General features: G+C 39.8%; 1 protein-coding gene across 1 annotated transcript; it reads right to left on the bottom strand.

Moving 5' to 3' along the window:
* Positions 1-17,506: 17,506 nt before the first annotated feature.
* On the bottom strand, positions 17,507-18,681 carry LOC128132429 (mitochondrial carrier protein MTM1-like). Its single transcript, XM_052768990.1, has 8 exons — positions 18,637-18,681; positions 18,511-18,567; positions 18,368-18,427; positions 18,200-18,298; positions 17,953-18,015; positions 17,777-17,871; positions 17,644-17,680; positions 17,507-17,536 (listed from the first exon to the last, which is right to left on the bottom strand). Exons 1-8 carry the CDS (start codon positions 18,679-18,681, stop codon positions 17,507-17,509), a joined length of 486 nt encoding a protein of 161 aa, XP_052624950.1.
* Between the last annotated feature and the right edge of the window lie 487 nt (positions 18,682-19,168).

The following is a 19,168-nucleotide window of genomic DNA, read 5'->3' as shown; positions in this document are numbered from 1 at the left end:
GACAACAATATCCCTGGTCGTCGTCAGATGAATGGACCTTAAGACATAGTATCTAAGAAATTAGGATCAGATATAAATTTTAGGTTTTTAAGTTCACTTTGTCTTGTAACAAATAGTATATCCTAAATCTGTCACAAATTTTTCGTGTTTAAGTGGACCAAAATACCGACGATCGACCAGACAAAGATGTGAATATGGAAGGTACCGACAAGTGGATAAAGGCTGTCTAAAAACTTTGATCCCAAATCACTCTTAAAGTTAGATATCATTTTTATTTTCGTTAAATTTGTCATAGTTTCTTCTAATTTAAATATTAGGGGAGAATTAAAAATTAAAAACAATAAAAAAAATTGGAAAAGTTCAAAAATCAAAGAAAAAAAAACAAAAATTAAAAATCCAAAAATAGTGTTATTTCTGTTTTATTTCTTGTTCAGAAAAATTTTAAAAAAAATCCAAAAATAGTGTTATTTTTGTTTTATTTCTTCTTCAGAAAAATCAAAAAATAAAAAAATATATTTTTGTTTCTATTTTAATTTGTGTGCTAAGTTTTCATTTAGTTTTGTTTTGTCTTGAAAAGTGATTTCAGGTATAGATAAGACTCATGGAGTTTGTGTTGAAGATTTCTAAGCCAAAGGCTTCGTCCGTGAGCATCGAAGAGTTCGCATTCGAAGGAGCAAGAAATGAAGATCATTCTTTCAACATTCAATCTTTCAACCCCAGAAGCAAGGTGAAGCAGAAACTGAAGATTATGTGACGGATTGCATTGAAGCCTCCTCAATCAGTCTGCTGCTATCGTTGTACCTGCTGAAGTGATCTAGAACTTTAGTTCTCTCTGATGTTCTCTCTGAATATTCTCAAGCTGAAAGCGTTATCTTTCAAGAATCAGTACGTCAAGCCTCCTCACCCAACGTGCGTTCAATGCCAAATTCTGAAGAAATGCTCAAGTGCTCAAGATGAAGTCATTAATTGAAGATTCATATATTCATCCTGATGCTGTGAAAAATCGAAGGTTAAAGCTGAAGCCAAGATCTCATTGAGGATTATCAAGAAAGTCAGCTACTTTTTAGGGGGAGCTTGTTGGGTCAATTAAGAAAAGAAAGCTATAAACCAAGGGGGAGATTGTTGGGTCAAAAATATGGTTTATACTTTACTTTTCTAGGCAATTATATTTTTGTGTAATATTTTATGAATTTATGGCCTTGTTTACGGCTGAGTTTACGGCCGTAAACACCTTACGGCCGTAAACTCATTTACGGCCCATGTGTTATCCGACCCATGTTCTACAAGTATAAATAGAGATGTTAGGGTGAGGAGTAGAGATAGATGAACTAGAAGGACTTTACGGCCAGAGAGAAAGGATCGTTTGTGTGTGTGAATCTTGTGTAACGAATTTCATTCATATCATCAATACAATCAAGATTCTTAATATTCTTCTTCTCCTTCTCTTTTATTTGATCTCACATCATCCGTTTGATTGAGATTCCGCACCATCAAACGGATCTGACTGATACACGAGCAGATTAGTGACTTACACAAAGAATGATATCTTTTTAAACAGAAAAAAAATAAAAATAAATAAAAATAAAAATAAAAACCTCCCCCATGGATTGAAAATCAGCCCATGAGAAGGCATCACATTCCATAAGGAATGTTTATTTCCATTCCAATATGGCAAACAAACAGGATTTTTTTTATTCACCCAACACTTTAGAACCTGAAGGAATTGTATTCTATAATGTGTTTAGTTGACAGAAAGTTGAATGGAAATCAATCACATTCCTTTGCCATTTTTTGATTCGCTTGTAAATTCAACATAATAATATTATGTTGAAATAAAGAATGTGTTTTTGTTTTAATCAGTTTCTGAGGATAATTTTTCTTTTGGCAACCAAACACAACACAGAATGGAATTCAAGATTCCAATTCAGATCCATTCTAAACAAGCTCTCACATTACCTGATCCACCAAGAATCTGGTGGTCACTGATAACGATTGAATGAAATCAAATTAAAATTTTGGTATGATGATGTTTCTCAAAAGAAGAAAATAAACATGGCATCTATTGTAGAAAGTTCAAAAGACATCTTAGCTATCTAATTGAAGAAACAATTTGCAAACTAGCATCACCTGAGCAGTAATTTTGATCCCTTGTGCAGCTTTGATTTCTTTATGATGAATGTAAGATCCCTGAGTCAAAAAATAAACAAACTCATAAAGACTCAACAAAACTAATGAATTTGAAAAACAATTGACAAATTTAAAATGCCCAAAAGGGTTCAAACATATCCTCACCTTTACTCGGAGTTCCTTCATAAGATGAGGAGTCAACAATGTTCGAATTGTTGTATGAATTGACCCCTGCACATGCACAGGCTTTATTTGTTAATAAACAAAATAGCATCATTCGTTCATATATTTATTAATTATAGCATACAAACAGAAAGTAACCCGAATGTAGCAACAAAGTGTTTGCACTTACCTGTAAGCCACAAACAAAAATATCATCTCCTTCATGAAGCACACCATTAACCAAAACCACATCAATGGTTGTTCCAAGGTCTTTTATCACTTTAACCTCCAATACCGTAGACTACAAAGATTTTCATTCCAAGAATCAGTAATCAGAACTCTCATAGATGGAATAAAGGTGGAATTGGAAAAAGGAGATATACATACATACATATATATATATATATATATATATATATATATATATATATATATACACACACAAACACCTGAATATCACTGTTGTATGTAAGTTTTTCAATCATTGTCTTCTGAGCCCACTGGACAAGTAGTAACAACATCTCAGGTATGCCTTCACTACTGTATTGCCCCAAAAAGCAAAGATTTTGTTCAAAGTTCAAAACCCAGTATTCAAATGGTGTGTGAATAGTAGATCTCATAAAAAAAACTACCTGATAGAACTTGTGGGTACAATACTATAAGTTTCCCCTCTGTCATTGTTCTTGTTGTACAATTCGGTATTCAATCCTTGCTCCTTGAATTCTATAACTATCTGAAGTCACAAAGCACAAATCATGAGAAAGCCAGCAAGAAAAGAAAACAGATGTTCTTGTGGGATTACAAATTTACAATTACCTGAGTGAGCCTATGCTCGAATACAAGTTGAACATCTTTGGACTGAAGTTTCATTGCTTTCCCAATTGGTGCATTGCGGCATGTTTTCCAAACATATAATATGTCAACCTTATTCAAGACCACAATGAACTCTATATTCCTCATTCCCAATAGATTTAGGCCTCGTTTGTTTTTCTACAAAAGTACTTTTTGAGCACTTTTTCCTTCTGGCGGATAGACGTTTAACATGTGCACGTCTTCTTCCGCAAACTTGGAAAAGAAAAAAGACATTTAACCACTTTCAAAACAAACAGCACCTTAGTGATTTAATAGTCTGTAGTTCCAATCCATGCATAATGTCAACAACCAAAATGGCAATATCATATAAACCAGAACCCCGAGACCTTAAGTTCTTGAAGGGCTCATGGCCAGGCGTATCAATAACTAATAAACCATGGACATTGAGTATTGCATCATCTTTCAATTCTTTTGTTCTCTCACGAATGTTCTCAGCCGGAATGTAAGTGGCACTAATTTGTTGGTTGCTCGTAGTCACCCCAGCTTGAAAGATTGCATTCACTTGCATCTCCATTAGCTCCGGATATGAAATTCGAAGCCTAAAATAGTACAACCAAAGATTATACATGTAAACAGGCACAAATTTCAACAAAAATGTTATTTTTTGAGCAACTACACTTTCCTCCCACAATACCAACATGTGAGATGTAACTCATGCACACATGATTTTTTTAATGACATCTTGGACTGAGTTAGGTCACTGAAGAAGCAAAAAAAAAAAGGGAATTAGGTTGGGATTAAAGGAATGTGATGAATAGAAAGCACACCTGCAACCTCTGAAGCCAAGCATTGGGTTCACTTCAGAGAAATTCTCACTCCTTGAATAAATTTGATCTTCAGTCATGACAGTGTCCTCAGTGAGTTGACTCACAATATGTTGCAGATCACCTTCGGGTAAAAATTCATGGAATGGAGGATCAAAAAGGCGGATTGTCACTGGAAGTCCTGAAATATTTGATGTAATCCAAGTATAAAACAAGAGATTTCCAAAATTTACTATGAAATGATTATTAGAATACTAAAAGATCATAAACCTACCATCCATTGCTCGGAAAATTCCCTCAAAGTCGGATCTTTAGTAAGGCAGTAACAGTTCTTAAGAATTAGGGATGCTGGCAAACCTGTTGCCACCATTTGGGAGAATTTCCTGTTCTTGATCCTGTGACATCAAATTTTTTATATAGTTATTAAAATATATGACGATAAATCAGTATCAAATTTTTTATATAGCTATGAGAAATTGTCAATTGTCTAATTCATATTAACATCAGGTTTGCGGCTGGAATTGTCAATCATGTATTAACATCAGTCTAATTCATGTCAAATACAGTATAACCTGTTCAACAAACGGGCAGAGTAAAAAAAACGTACAAGCGAGCAAGACCGTTGTAAGCTTGAATGGCTTGTTGGAGCTGAGCTGAGAGTTGCAAAACCTCAACAGACAATGTCTCCGCCTTGCTCTGTTCTTTAGCAAGTTGACCCTGCGTCCATAATTCCATTTGGAAGTATAAATTAATTAGAAAAAAGTTGATTTAAAGATGTATAATTATATGTGTAACCTTTATGGATACAAGTTCAGTAGTATGAGCTTCCTCTTCTTTGTTGGATTCTGATATACCACTGTGAATGTGATTCTCATTATTCATAATGGATTCTATTCTTAATTTATCTAACATGCTACGGAGTTCCTCGTTCTGTTTGAGACAATCTTTTACCTGCATACATCACATGTAAGTTAAAAGGAAATATTAAATTTAAAGGAAAACATAAAAGCGTTTTATTAAGAGCATTTGACCTGATTTTCCCAATGTGACATAATGTCTGTTGCCTCTTGATAAGCTGATGACAAGTTAGAATTCTCCTCAAAGAGCCTTTCTATCTCAGAAGATTGTGAATCAATCTGTATATAAAATGTTAGATTAATATAAATGTTTACATTAATAGTAAATGAATTTTAACCCAACAGATAGAACCTCACCTCCATCAGTAGCTTTTGTCTGCTACTTTCCAGCCTCTCAACAGCTACAGCCATATGATGCAGCTGTGTCTCAAATCTCTCTTTCTATTCCTAAAATCATCACATACCCTCTATAACAACTAAAAGAAAATAATAATTCACATGAAATTTAAATTCAGTTTTCAACAAAATCTTCAACATTCGAGAGTAAATTCTAATAGTAATTTTATCAGCATCTGCTTTTCACTTACCATTGTGAACTGTGCTTCTCTGTCACTAACTCTTGCAAAACAAACAAAAAAATTAAATGTAAACATTATAAGGGTTTCAGGCTTAGTTTTTGTATAAACCATATATATCGAACTCTCCCATCCACTAATAAGCTCAGATCCATAAGCTCCATAGATTGGATGAAATTCTCATATTATACCTTACGGAATGGATCAAAACTTTACGCCCCCCTCAAGAGTGATGCCCTTAATTAGATGTCGCCCAGGTCGCACATGGCCTGGGCCGCCCCTGCCAATGCTAGCATATAGATGATGGTGGGGAAGCCAGTAAATGATGGTGAAGTCGACATATCTAAGTTATCAATCGTCCACCCATGCTCTAGTTTGGTTTGCTTTTGTGAGGTTCTGAACAAAAAGCCCTAGAACTTGGGAGGATGAATTTCAAGCGGGAGATATGAGAAACCATACATGAAGAGAAGTGGAGATGCGTAAGAGCCCGAGTTCACCGATGTTGCGAAGCTTTTTTTGTGGAGCTTGTGTGGAATGATTTGTGAAACATCTGATAAAGTTTTTCAAGGGTTTGTGAGGGTTGAAGGTGGGGAAAGAGTAAATCTTTTTCGATTTTGTGAAGAAGGTGGAGGAATCGGTAGAGCGTAGAGGGGTAGATGAACAACATACCTTTAAGTAACCAGAAGAGACGTATAGTGTGGACGACTCCAGATACAAAAAGGTAGCGGGTGTGGATGGAGAAAAGGTAGATGAACAACATAACTTTAAGTAACCAGAAGAAAAGAATCGAACCTGCTTCTTCATCAATCGAACGCAGGGCTTGCAAGGAGAAGGGATTTTCGAATGGTGGAAACAAGGGAGAAAAGAACACAAGGCGGGGTTTTTAACTTTTGGGATTTCGTTTCCCCCTTTTTATAAGCGCCCTCCGTGTTTTTTTTGTTGTGACACAAATTTTAGAGCACCCAAAAATACGCGTCCTAAATTCTTCAAATTTCTAAAGATCTGACATTATTTTTAGGACACGCACTTTTCCGTATCAATAATCAGTGCGTGTCGTGAAAATCATGTCATTAAAGGTCTATTTTCTAGTAGTGCAACTTTCTGACTTAGGGAGTCATTTAGCTCCAAGGGTGACAACCCTTAGCCTAGAAATCGGATTTGGACTATAAAGCTTCATCCTTTGGACCAAAATGACTTCAAAACCAAACTACACTAGATCTAAGCACTCTTATGTAAAGTTATGAAATTTATACCTCCAAAGAGTCCCAAATGATGATGTTATCTGTGAGCTCAAACTTCCCAAGTCCTTCCTTGCCAACTTCTTATTTCCTCTTTCAAGCTTAAAACCACCAAAATGGGCTTTTCAAGGTCAAAATTACACAAGAATGAAGGGATGAGGTGTTCTAGGGTTTCTTTGAGGTTGGGGAGGCTGATAAGGGGCTAGGGTTTGAGCCATAATGTTCCTTTTATAGTGGCATGCCCTAAAAAATCAGGTTTTGGGTCTCTGAGAGTATGCTGGGCGTACTCCACCCACACCCACGATCATTTACTCCACTATGCTGGGGGGTACTCCCAGCTTAGCTGGGCATACCCAGCCGAGCACGTGCATGTTTCCTTGCATGCATGGTACTTGCTTGCCAAACATTTCCATTAGGGACCACTAATGCCAATAACTTCAAAGTGCTATAACTCCTTCGTTCTATGTCCGTTTCTGACGAACTTTATATCTACGAAAAGGTGGCGAGAAGCCCTACGCTTCTAGCTCCATACACAAGTCTTTCATCCTTCAAAATAAACCCAGACCCATAAAAGTCCGAATCACCCCCACCCTTGGCCTCCATGACCAAAATCGAATACTTCCAAAACTGGGTGTTACAATTCTCCCCCACTTAAACTAGACTTCATCCTCGAAGTCCGCTACGGCCAACTATCCTGAAACCTCTCACGGCGTTCCTATATAATGCATACTCTGACTGCTCTGTCCAATCCTCAAAGGTCCTCTTCTATTGTCTTTCTATCCGGTCTTCCTAGGCGAAACGCTATTCCTCGATGGTATCCTCTTGAGGACCATCCCATCACTATAAACCCTGAGTACATCGCTCTTACCCAATCGACAATCCTTCCGGTACTCCCCGAGTACTCATGTTGGATATCCAAGGGGTTCACCCCTTTTACCCTGTGCAGCCACTGGCCTTCCCAAGGTAACTTTCCATAAGCAACAATCTTCTTTATCTCTGTGTGGGACAACCCCTCTTGGTAACAAATTTCTATTCACCCCAAAGTGTTGTCTCATCGCTGTTACTTACTGAATGCTTCCTCTTATCATGCCTCAGTGTTGAACGCCCAACCCAGCGAATGGATCAGATAATCCTTTGGGTAGAAAAATCTTCCATGTAACGGTTAGACTCATACGAGAGCTACGCAAAAGAGTCAAACCCTCTATTCTAAGATTATTTAATCCTGTTGTGAGTGACTTAGCACCTCCCGGTCAACTAACTGCTCCATACCAAAATTCCCTTATCGCTACCCTTGTCCAAAGATCATGCTATCTCATGTCCGCTTTTTGGATGAACCGAGACCACCCTAGTCCCAACTAATCTGTCATTATTTGCGTTACCATACTCCGACTAGTTTCCAAACCCAAGCTTAAGCTGTCAGTCGCACCCAGCGACTTCTGAAGAAACCTTGGCTATCTAAAATTGCTCTATCTACCTTACCACTCTGGCTCCATAAGTCCTGGGATCCTCGATCCCCTATCTTGACCCTAAGGTTTCTACCAGGTCCCACCTACACTGTTATAATCACATGGGCCTTGCCCATGGGTCTCACCCAAACTATATCTCAAAGTGGCTTCCCCCACAAGTCTCACCTATCTAGGACTAAGTAGGACCAACTTTATCCTGAAACTCGACGAACTATCCCTTCTCGATCTCTATCATGCTAACTAGGAGGTACGAGCCTCACCCATCCTCTGATAACTAGAAGATACGGGCCCTCACCCACACTCCGCTGGCTAGGCTGCTAATGAGTGTTACAGCTTACTCGTAGTCTTACAACACTTCCTACACTGTCTATCTACTGGGTAATGCAATTGCAATCCCATAGTCTTACATCTTGACAAACTCGCGTCCTGCCGAGAAAATCTCCAACCTGGTTCCTAACCAGTTATCAACTACCACGAATACACGGACTCCACTTTGGGAAGTAACCCAAACTCCCAACTCACTCACTCCTCTATTCAACAACCACTTGGGCTGCTCTCCTTCTTAACCAGGTTGCGAACTCATCCTAGCTTCGCACTTACTTCTGTTCCTGCTATATAGAGGTTTCTCCCCCACTTCGATCTGACTTACTCCTTACAGCTCACAGATTGGAAAGGGTTCCCAATCCTTCTCTCCATCTAATGGTCGGTCTGCTGACAACCAACGCTTACCACTGCTAGTGCTCCAATACTAACCAATACCAAATCCGAACCACTCTTGAAGACTAACAGAACACCTCCCAAGCCCCACTCACACTTGCTACAGTGACTGTATCCTTAGAACCTGTTCTAAAGGGAGACATCTTCGAACTACTACTCTAACATCCATGGTATGCAGATGGCATATAACTTAATCATAAGCAGGAAACATAATATTCTGAAATACACTCACTAACATCGATGTAGTACCATAACAATAAAATCATAAACAGAAGTTGAATTTGAAAAACATACCAGCAATCTATTATGGCTCGATCTTAACTTCATGCGGAATCATGGGCGTTGGAACCTGGACTCCCCCTCTCCGTCAAAGTTTCTGCAATGAATCGTAAGCTACCTTAACCACTATATGGGGGCAGCTTGCCCTGATATGTCCGGGTTGATGACAACGATGGAACAACTCTACCTCCAATGTGCATTCTCAGCGATTGTGACCCTTTCACCCGCACCTGCCGCACTTAGACCTAATGTGAACATTCTCATGTGTCCCTTCATCCCTTGCATACCCTTCACATTCACTCGGGTCTCTTGCGTCAACCATGGCAGCGTCCGACTGCTCAAATCGTTGAGCCTGACTAGAAGTCCGCTTCCTCTTCCCTAAATGCACATCCAAACCAAACTCTTGCTCCGGAGTTACTACGACTACCCCATCAACCACCTGAACAGTCGCGGTCTGACCCTGAAACCTATCGGTTACCCTATCAGTAACACGCTCAATAATGTCGGGTAACTCCTCGCATACGGCTCGCGAAACCTCCATAACGATTCGATCGTGTAGTGGAATCTCCTGGAGACATGGTATGTAACCCTCCTCCAATCCCTGATGACAAGAGCTGACAACGGGAACCTCCCTGCTGAGGGATCCCAAAGATCCATAAACATTGGGTCCCAGAGGAACCCCTAACTGCCCCGTAGCGATCTCGTCCCGGAAGGCCTTGAGGCGGCTATCCAAAAGCTCCAAAATCCCCTCCTTGACAGTACCGAAGATCAAAGGAGTCTGGTTCAGTATATTGCGCGTAATCTCGGCTGAAATAAACTCTCGCATCTACTCCCTGAGCTGCTTGGCTCCTGAACCCGAGCCTGATCCCTCACCTACACCAGAACTGCCCACTGGCCTACCCCGTAGCGTCACCATGCTGCAAGCATACCATAACCACCATCAGAATACTCCTCAGTATTGATGGATCTCACGCACTCACTACAAGTTCCTTGGTCTTATATCAGTCCTTCTTCAATCGAGTACGGATCCTCTGCTTTCAATAGTACGTGCCCATACTACCTTCCACATCTATCCATACTTTCCTCAAGAATTGCCTCGACTCCACCATGTCCCCTTCACTACTACTATTGCTTCTAGCACTACTCTCATCCTAGGCTTTCCCTAGGGTAACCTCCAACCCAAACCCAGTCCTCAGCTACTGAAGGTATCGTCGTAATGCCAATTAGCCACTACCTGAATACCATCACATGTGACGACGCTCAGATAATCCTTCAAGTAAAGGGTGCATCCCTACAACGGTTACACTCTGACAAGAGTTGCGCAATAGGGCCAAATCCAGCATTCTGAGATTATTCAACCCTAGTCACATGTGACTTCACATCACTCAGAGTCCCACCAAGCACAAAGCAAGTAGCATTCAGAATAAAGGAAAATCTAACAAGAACAAAATCAAGCAATTATATTCACATATCAGGAATTTGTACTAGCATGCAACTTATAAAGCTCACACACATAACAGGCACGTAAGGCATCCTTCATATATCCTTAGTCCTAATCTAGCATGCAGTTCTCAAAAAGATGATAATCAAATCATAACATAAACATGTATGGGTAATTTGGGAGAACTTACTTGAGCTCGGCCGATTGCATGCACCACACCCTTTTCTCTTTTCAAAACTCTTTTCCTTTTCTCAAAACTCATTTTTTTTAAAATGATTTTCTTGTGAAATTTTTCATACCAAGTCCTCAATTTGAGTTCGGTCACAACTGAGAGTATGCCCGAATCCCTCAAACCAAGGCTCTGATACCAACTTGTAACATCCCCAATAATCCAGACCAAAATTTTTGTTTTAAAACATTAAAAACCATAATTATCAACCATTTCATTCATAAAAAAAAGTTATACCAAATCAAAGTATCATCCCAAAAACATATTCTTTTATCAAAGTAAACATCCCATGCTAAAAACTTTGTGGTGTGTGCCATGCAGTCATCCCAAGCTCTTTCCTCCGCTACCGGAAGTACCTAAAACCAAAACTGAAAACTGTAAGCACGAAGCTACGTGAGTTCCCCATACTACCCCATACCATACATATAACCACATATTGGGCCCCCGCCCGCTGCATCGGGACTTGCCCGGCATCGGACTCACTCCGGCATCGACCACTGCCTGACATCTGGCCCCGCATGGCATCGAGCCCCGCTCGGTACACAAATCTGTCTCTCAGCGTTTAGAAATTGGTTAATCAGTAAAGATACACGTACTTGATGCCCCGCCCAAGAGAGAGACCCAAGTCCTAGTAGCCCCGCTAAATGGTGATTCAACATAGATTCTACATCTTGAAACCAAGCCAGTTTTGGAGCAGCTTTATGATAATGAAACCAACCAACAAAAAGCATTAACGCTGCAAAGACCAATCCACCAATTGTGGTACAGTAGAGTTGTAATTCGCTAGTTATTCCAGATGCTCGCCAAATCTGGAAAAAATCAGAGGTTATTTGTATTCCTCGGAAGCCCCCGCCCACATCACCATTCAATATTTCTTGGCCCACTATCGGCCAAACCACTTGGGGATAGGACCCGCCTGTCTTAGGGCCTTGTCCACTGCGCACATATAAACATATAACATACTAGCACATAAAGAAACACACTCTACTATACTCATGTTCCAAGGTCTCGCCTAACTTGGGCCCCGACCCTGGCCCACTATTGATGAGCTATGGAACCCCGTCCATACTCTTGTTGTCAGTGAGATATGGGCCCCCGCCCACACTCACTACTCTCGGGCTTCGCCCTTACTCTGCTACTATTATGATATGGAACCCCATCCATACTCATCTAGTGATGAGATACGGGACCTCGCCCACACTCACCTCCCTACCAGGCACATACAAGTATCACAAAGAGAACAAGTATAATCTAACATGCACAAATAAATCTTCCTCGGGATCGCCACGGCATTGGACCCTAGTCTAGAACATACTACCATATAAACATACTTCGGGCTTGCCCCGACATCGGACCTTGGTTCGGAATCTATCGTATCGACACATGCAAGAATCACAAAGTTCTCTAGCATACTAACATTCCTTGGGCCTCGCCTAGAATCAGATCTTAATCTAGAACAAACATCATAAAAATGCCTAGGGCTAACCCCCAGGTTTTCCTACTATACACAAACATAATAGGTCGGCATTGTGGCCGTAGACCCATGCACACAGTGAGGAGACTCGCCTCGCACTGCTGAAGACCTGCTGATACTCCTCTGGCTACTAGCTGGCAATCCCCGAACTGCTGCTCCTTCGACTCCCCAAGCTACCAATACTGAAATATCACTTAGTCCAAATCAATAATCCTCCTTAGGGTAAAATGACCAGTTTACCCCTTAGTCCAACTTGGTCCATATAAAAGGCCTAAAATCATAATATAAAAGGCCTAACACTAGGTAGGCTTCGCAAGCCCACTAGTGGCCCACTAATGGCCCAATTTGCTAAACTGGGCCGAATCCCTCTAATGAGCCTTACCCTAAGCCCAAACATATACTTGGCCAAAAATGGTCTGACTTCTAATGTCCCACTAAGGCCCAAAGACCCAAAATCCACTGCATGGCCCAAACCGAGGACCAAAACTCGACAAGCTCAATCTGATGACTACGCTGGGCATACTCCTATGTACATTAAGCGTACAAGCTAAATGGTGTGTATACTGCGCGTACTTGCATGTACGCTCAGCGTACTCCCCCATGTTAATTTATTTTCCCAATAAGTGCTTAATACTCAGATCCATAAGCTACAAGTACAAATCCAAGTCCTTTTCAACATCTTAATCCATAAAGTCATTGAATTTGTGGCTTTGCATACCCCAAAAAAGTCCAAACTCCAAAAACGATATTCTGCTTCCATGAAAGTGGTCTCAACTCTAGCATGAACTCATTAAGACTATCAAGGTGACAACTTTCTAAATTAGGGAGTCATTTAGCACCAAGTGTGACAACCCTTAGCCTAGAAATCGGATTTGGACTATAAAGCTTCATCCTTTGGACCAAAATGACTTCAAAACCAAACTACACTAGATCTAAGCACACTTATGTAAAGTTATGGACTTTATACCTCCAAAGAGTCCCAAATGACGATGTTATTCCTGATATATGAGCTCAAACTTCCCAATTCCTTCCTTTCCAACTTCTTATTTCCTCTTCAAAGATTAAAACCACCAAAATGGGCTTTTCAAGGTCAAAATTACACAATAATGAAGGGATGGGGCGTTCTAGGGTTTCTCTAAGGCTGGAGATGCTAATAAGGGGCTAGGGTTTGAGCCATAATGTTCCTTATATAGTGGCATGCCCTAAAAATTAGGGTTTTGGGTCTCTGAGAGTACGTTGGGCGTACTTCTCGTACGCTAGGCGTACTCCTCCCACACCCGCGATCATTTACTCCACTACATTGGGTATACTCCCAGCTTACGATGGGCGTACCTAGCCGGACACATGCATGTTTCCCTTGCATGGATCGGACTTTCTTGCCAAACATTTCCATTAAGGACCACTAATGCGAATAACTTCAAAGTGCTATAACTCCTTCGTTCTAAGTCCATTTCCGACGAACTTTATATCCACGAAAAGGTAGCGAGAAGCCCTATGCTTCTAGCTCCATACACAATCCCTTCATCATTCTGAATAAACTCGAGACCCATAAAAGTCCGAATCGCCCCCACCCTTGGCCTCCGAGACCAAAATCGAATACTTCAAAAATTGGGTGTTACAGATAGGCTGAAGACCCTGCGAGACGGTCCAGATATGCCGAAGGCTCGGAGAGCGGTCCAGATATGCTGAAGGCCTACGAGGCGGTCCATTCAGGTTGAAGGCTCATTATGCATGTTGTTTTTTATATGATATGATTGTTATTGTATGGTGTCGATATTTTGGGGGAACTCACTAAGCTTCGGGCTTACATTTTTTGATTTGTTTCAGGTACTTCTGATGATCGCGAGAAGGCGAAGGCGTGATCGTACACCTCCTTATGTTTTCATGATTTGATTCTGGGATACTCTGACATTATACTAATTTGAAAACAAGTTTTTTAGTAATCATTGGTTTTGAAATGTTTTAAAAAGTTTAAATTTGGCACGATTTGTATAGATGTTACAAGTTGGTATCAGAGCCTTGGTTTGAGTGAATTGGAGGAAACACTCGTGTGTCTCCAATCTCAAACCGAGGACAAGAATTTTAAAATGATTTTCAAATGGTTTTTCAAATTAATAAAGGAGGATGCAAGTGTATGATCAGCTGGAGCCAGTAAGTAAACCCCAAAATACCTTACAGATTATTTGATTTTTGATATGTTAGAACAACGTGCTAGTACTAGGCTAGGGATCTTCAGGAATTCCATGATAGAATTGTTTGATTATTTGATGCCCGATAGCCTAGGGTTTTCTTTATATGAAATTAACATCATTACTGTAGTTGCTTAGTGTATGCATCATGGTTGTACATAATTAAGATCTTATAGCTTGAGAGTGTTTGATTTGGACTTATTTTCCGTTCTTATCTGATTAAGGTCTTAGGGTAGGATCTGGTATTTGACATTCTATAGGGTCCATGGTTATGTATGGCTAGCATACACGAGTGCTGCAGGGTTGGTGGAAGTTTCATGGATGGATGGGTTGTGTGGGGTCAGTAGACAAGTTATGAGATATTTAGTTTTCCTCAAGGAATGAGGAGTGAGTGCTCGTTATGCAAACGTATATCGTTAGGGTGTTATGATGATACTTGAGACAAATATGGGTAGGTGTGGAAGGTAGTATGGGCCTATACTAATGAAAGCACAAGACCCATATGCGTAGCAAGGAAGTCACAACCCCTAGGGTTTTGTTGGTAGTTGGTTTTCCATTGTTGAATGGAATGACGAATATCTTCCTGGTATGCATTTTCAGTATGGTGGTTACAAGACGATTTGAGGCCAGATCCGGATCAGGATCGGGGGCTGGCAGCCAGGATAGGCCAGCATTGACAGAGGATCGCATTAGGGAGATTATCCGATAGCAGGTGATCGATATTATTCGGGGTCAGATTCTGGAGATGTTTGGGTCTACTAAGACCGCCATGGTGGAGTACTTTGACGAGCGCTATGCAGCCATTGCTGAGACGGCTGCCACAACAGCTTCAGCAGCTGTAACGGAAATAGGGGGAGGAGCTAGCGGCCAAGATAATCCAGTAATGTCTGTTGATCAAATGCGGGAGATGATTTCCGTGGAGGTATCTCAGATTTTTCAAGAAGAATTGTTCGGTGTTGTGAATCGGTTCACCGCCAGCGTGATCACCAAGCTCGAGGAGCAAATTGTAGTCCTGCAAACTGTGAGAGATGTTGCTACTGGGATGACCACTGGGGGAGTGCCGATTGTAGGTTCAAAACTAAGAAAGAGGAGGAGGGACATTTCAGCAAAGGAAGAAGAGTTGGAGGCTACTAACCTGGGTACTGGAAGCCAGGAGGGTCAGGAAGTGTGTGCCAAGTGTGGGGGAAATTTGCTTGTCACGAATTCAGGTGCTACAAGTACGGAGAGAGATGGCATATGTAATGGGATTGCAAGAAGGAACATATATGCTTTCACTGTCACCAACCAAGTCATTTCAGGTCCAGTTGTCCTACCTTGGGGGCAGAAGGAATTCAGATTCCAATGGTCATCGTTCCTCAGGAGGGCAAAGTCGAGCAGCAAGAAATCTCAGGTATGTAATTGGAAACCCCATTCTGTAATAATATTATGGTCAAATAGTCTTTGATCGGTATTGGTCTTGCCTTGGAATCTCGTTAAGTATGGGTAAGCAACAACTTTGGGTTAGTTACCTACACTACTAGAAAAACAGCCTTTTACGACACTCATTGCGCGTCGTAAAAACGACGCGCAAATGTGCGTCAAGGAAGGCCCTGTCATAAAGAGAGACGACGCGCATTTACGACGCTCATTTACGACACGCAATTACGACGCGCGTTTACGACACGCAATGCGTATCAAGGAAGGCCCTGTCATAAAGGAAGGTGACACGCATTCACGTGTCGTAACCTTACGACGCGCGTGTTAATGACACGCAATGCGTATCAAGAAAGCCCCTGTCAAGAAAGGCCATGTCATAAATGAATATGACACACATTTTTGCATATCGTAAATTTAGATATTTAAAAAAATATATATTTATATATTTATTAATTTTTAAATTAAATTTGCATTTAACGTGTCATAATAGAAATAAAATACCATATGCAAAAAAATACAATCCATTGCATAAACTTTAATGTCATACAATTCTATTTCTTACAATATATAAATTTGCATTCATCTAATCTACTCTATGTTTCATACTAACAATTGAAATGAAGAATACAACACTTGCATTTTTAGCATCTTATCTCTTTCGGCTTGAGCTTTCTTTTCCACTTCTAACTCGAGAGCTATTCGTTTTCATCAACCCTGTAAACACAACACAAAATCACTCGAGAGCTATTCGTTTACTAGTCAATCCTTCAACTTTCTTTACTAATTAGATTCACCTGGCACCAATATTGTTGATGTTTACTAGTCAATCCATCAATCTATCATATGAAGTATGAAAAATATGAACAATAGGAAATGGAAGTTCAAAATCCTAACCAAACATCCCAGATATATAACATTATGCCCTCCTGGTGCTTGTCCTCCTGACAACACAACTCCTATCTTCAAGGCAGATCCTGATTCATTAGATTCACCTGGCACCAATATTGCTGATGGTTGCCCAAACAGGGATGGGAAAAGTTTTGCAATTTCATCTGATAGCATTTGAACAAGCACAACTAAAGTCATAATCCTTCATCTTTACACTCAATCTGTGCAGGTGATCAGATGTGTTTTGCAATTCTTTTATGTGATTTTAGATTATAAAAAACAAATCTCCAATTTGTTTAGTACTGGTTCGTTTTTACAGCAGTTTCACAAGGTATTTATCGTAAGCAGTTAACTTTAAAACTCAAAATGCAAAACTCAATCATAAAACCTAATTAACATCTACACACAATGTAATCAGTTAACATAGCTAGAAAAACACTTAAATTCTTGTTTATCCAATGCAGCAGTGACTGAATTAGAAAGATTATTATCAATCCATCATTAAAAAGACTCCTATCAATTGTAATCATAGCATAAATAGTTTTGCTTTTACAGGGGTTGTAAATTCACTTCAGTATCAATATGAAGTGAGAAATACTTGGATTTCCGACAGCGGAGCTAGCAGGACCATCGACGATTTTGAAGGGGCTTCTGGAGCAAGCGACAAGTCCACAGGAGTGTCTTCCATGGGTGGGTACAAAAGATAAAAGCTGTTGTCACAAACGTAAAAATATTAAATTAAGAAAAAAGAAAAAGAAAAATATTATTCGAATTTTGAAAACATGCATGTGTCGACTCAGTATATGGTTTGTTAGTCCCTTGAGACGTCCGCCTTCGCTGTCTACATATTAAATTAACAAAAAAGAAAAATATTAAATTAAAAAAAATATATTAGTTCCCTTGAGACGTCCGCCTTCGTTGTCTACATAATTCAGACTAGAGCCTTACAAAAAAAAGTAACGCAGCGTAAAATGACTGTTTTGCCCTTCATTTTTAATATTTTCATGATATACATATAAAAGGTATTGTATTATATAGACCTTTTCATCTCATCCTGCAATCATTGTCCCAACAGACAAACCCATCCCACGGTAAGAAATAGAGAATGTTGGCAAGCATCTTTGAAGCGCCAGTCACTGAAATCCTACTCTTGTTTGCCAATTCATGCAAATGACACTGAAATTAAAAAAAATACAAGTATTGCGTAGAATATTTCAAAGTAGAAGGCTGTGATACGTAAAAAGGTGATTTTAATACCTTAATGCCTAAATTTCTGTGCCAAAACTGACAATCTGCAGCTCCTCCAGCCATTGTCCCCACCTGAGTTTATAATGCTACATCTATGAATTGAGATAACTATTAATTACAAATTTTGTGGAATTTATTAAGGCAAAGATCAACTGTTTCAACAATAGCATAATTTATGTCCTAAACTGACCTTATAAACACTATCAAAGGGAAAATAATAATTTATGTCCTAAACTGAGCGTGACAATGATCCAACCAGCAAAGGGGCATACGGTGTCATGCTTGGAGCATTTTCAGTTGCAAACTCTTCAAACCAATTCTGGAAGATGTCATAGCAAGGCAGATAGATTCCCACCTGTTCAAACAAAATATTATCATTAAGCATTCATTAATGGAAGAAAAAGAAAAAAAATCAGGGACTTACAGTTGGTATAGCCAATGCCAGGCCAGCATTGGTGCCTCGCCATAATCTTCCAAATCCCTCCTAAAAAGACACTCACAAATCTTAAAATGATCAACAATTAGAAAAGTGTTGGACTCAAAGTAATCTGGAGGACAGATGGATACTGTACCATGTACTCCAGCACGCGTACATGATGGAGAACATCTTAGATCCGTAAACATCTAAAACAAACAATTACATGATTATCAAGATTGCACAACATTCTAACAAATATTACAAAGAAAACATACCATGTTTGGTCCAAAAACGGCCATTCGACTCGTAAGATTAGTCATTGGATGCGAGTATGCTACACCAGCAGCCTGTGCTTGCAGCCTTGTCTGTCAAATCACAACCATACACAAAATGAAGAATCATTACCATGGTCATCAACACCCAATATGAAGTTAACGAGAATGAACAACAAATTAGCAACATTAATAAGCAACACATAGTTTTCAAGGGAGAATGATAACTGAATTTGAGTTTGTATGTCAAAATCTACCCTTTTGGGGCACAGGCTAAAGAGATTGCTGAGAAATTTGCGAGTCTGTAGCAATCAGCCTGGTGGGGAAAAAGCTTGCTTCTTTTACATCAACAGTGCAAGTGAGTTAGTAAACTCTATCCTTTTTTGTAATTTTGGGTATTTCATGGTTAGTTGATTTATAAAAAATATGAAATTGATATCAAGTGCAGGCTGCTATGAAACATGCTCTTGTTCGTATCTTGACTCCAAGGCGTTCTATTGACATTCTGAGAAATGTTCATGTTTCCAAGGAGCAA

This window comes from Lactuca sativa, chromosome 2 (genome assembly GCF_002870075.4).
Source record: "Lactuca sativa cultivar Salinas chromosome 2, Lsat_Salinas_v11, whole genome shotgun sequence".
In the NCBI taxonomy this organism is placed as follows: Eukaryota; Viridiplantae; Streptophyta; class Magnoliopsida; order Asterales; family Asteraceae; genus Lactuca; species Lactuca sativa.
This window is presented reverse-complemented; position numbering and strand designations above follow the sequence as displayed.

Coding starts and splice junctions, on each gene's coding strand:
- LOC128132429 (XM_052768990.1), bottom strand. CDS start 18,681: ATGACTAATCTTACGAGTCGAATGGCCGTTTTTGGACCAAACATG. Junction 18,568..18,636: donor CCGTTTTTGGACCAAACATG/GTATGTTTTCTT, acceptor TGTTTGTTTTAG/ATGTTTACGGATCTAAGATG. Junction 17,537..17,643: donor ACGCTGCGTTACTTTTTTTT/GTAAGGCTCTAG, acceptor TTTAATATGTAG/ACAGCGAAGGCGGACGTCTC.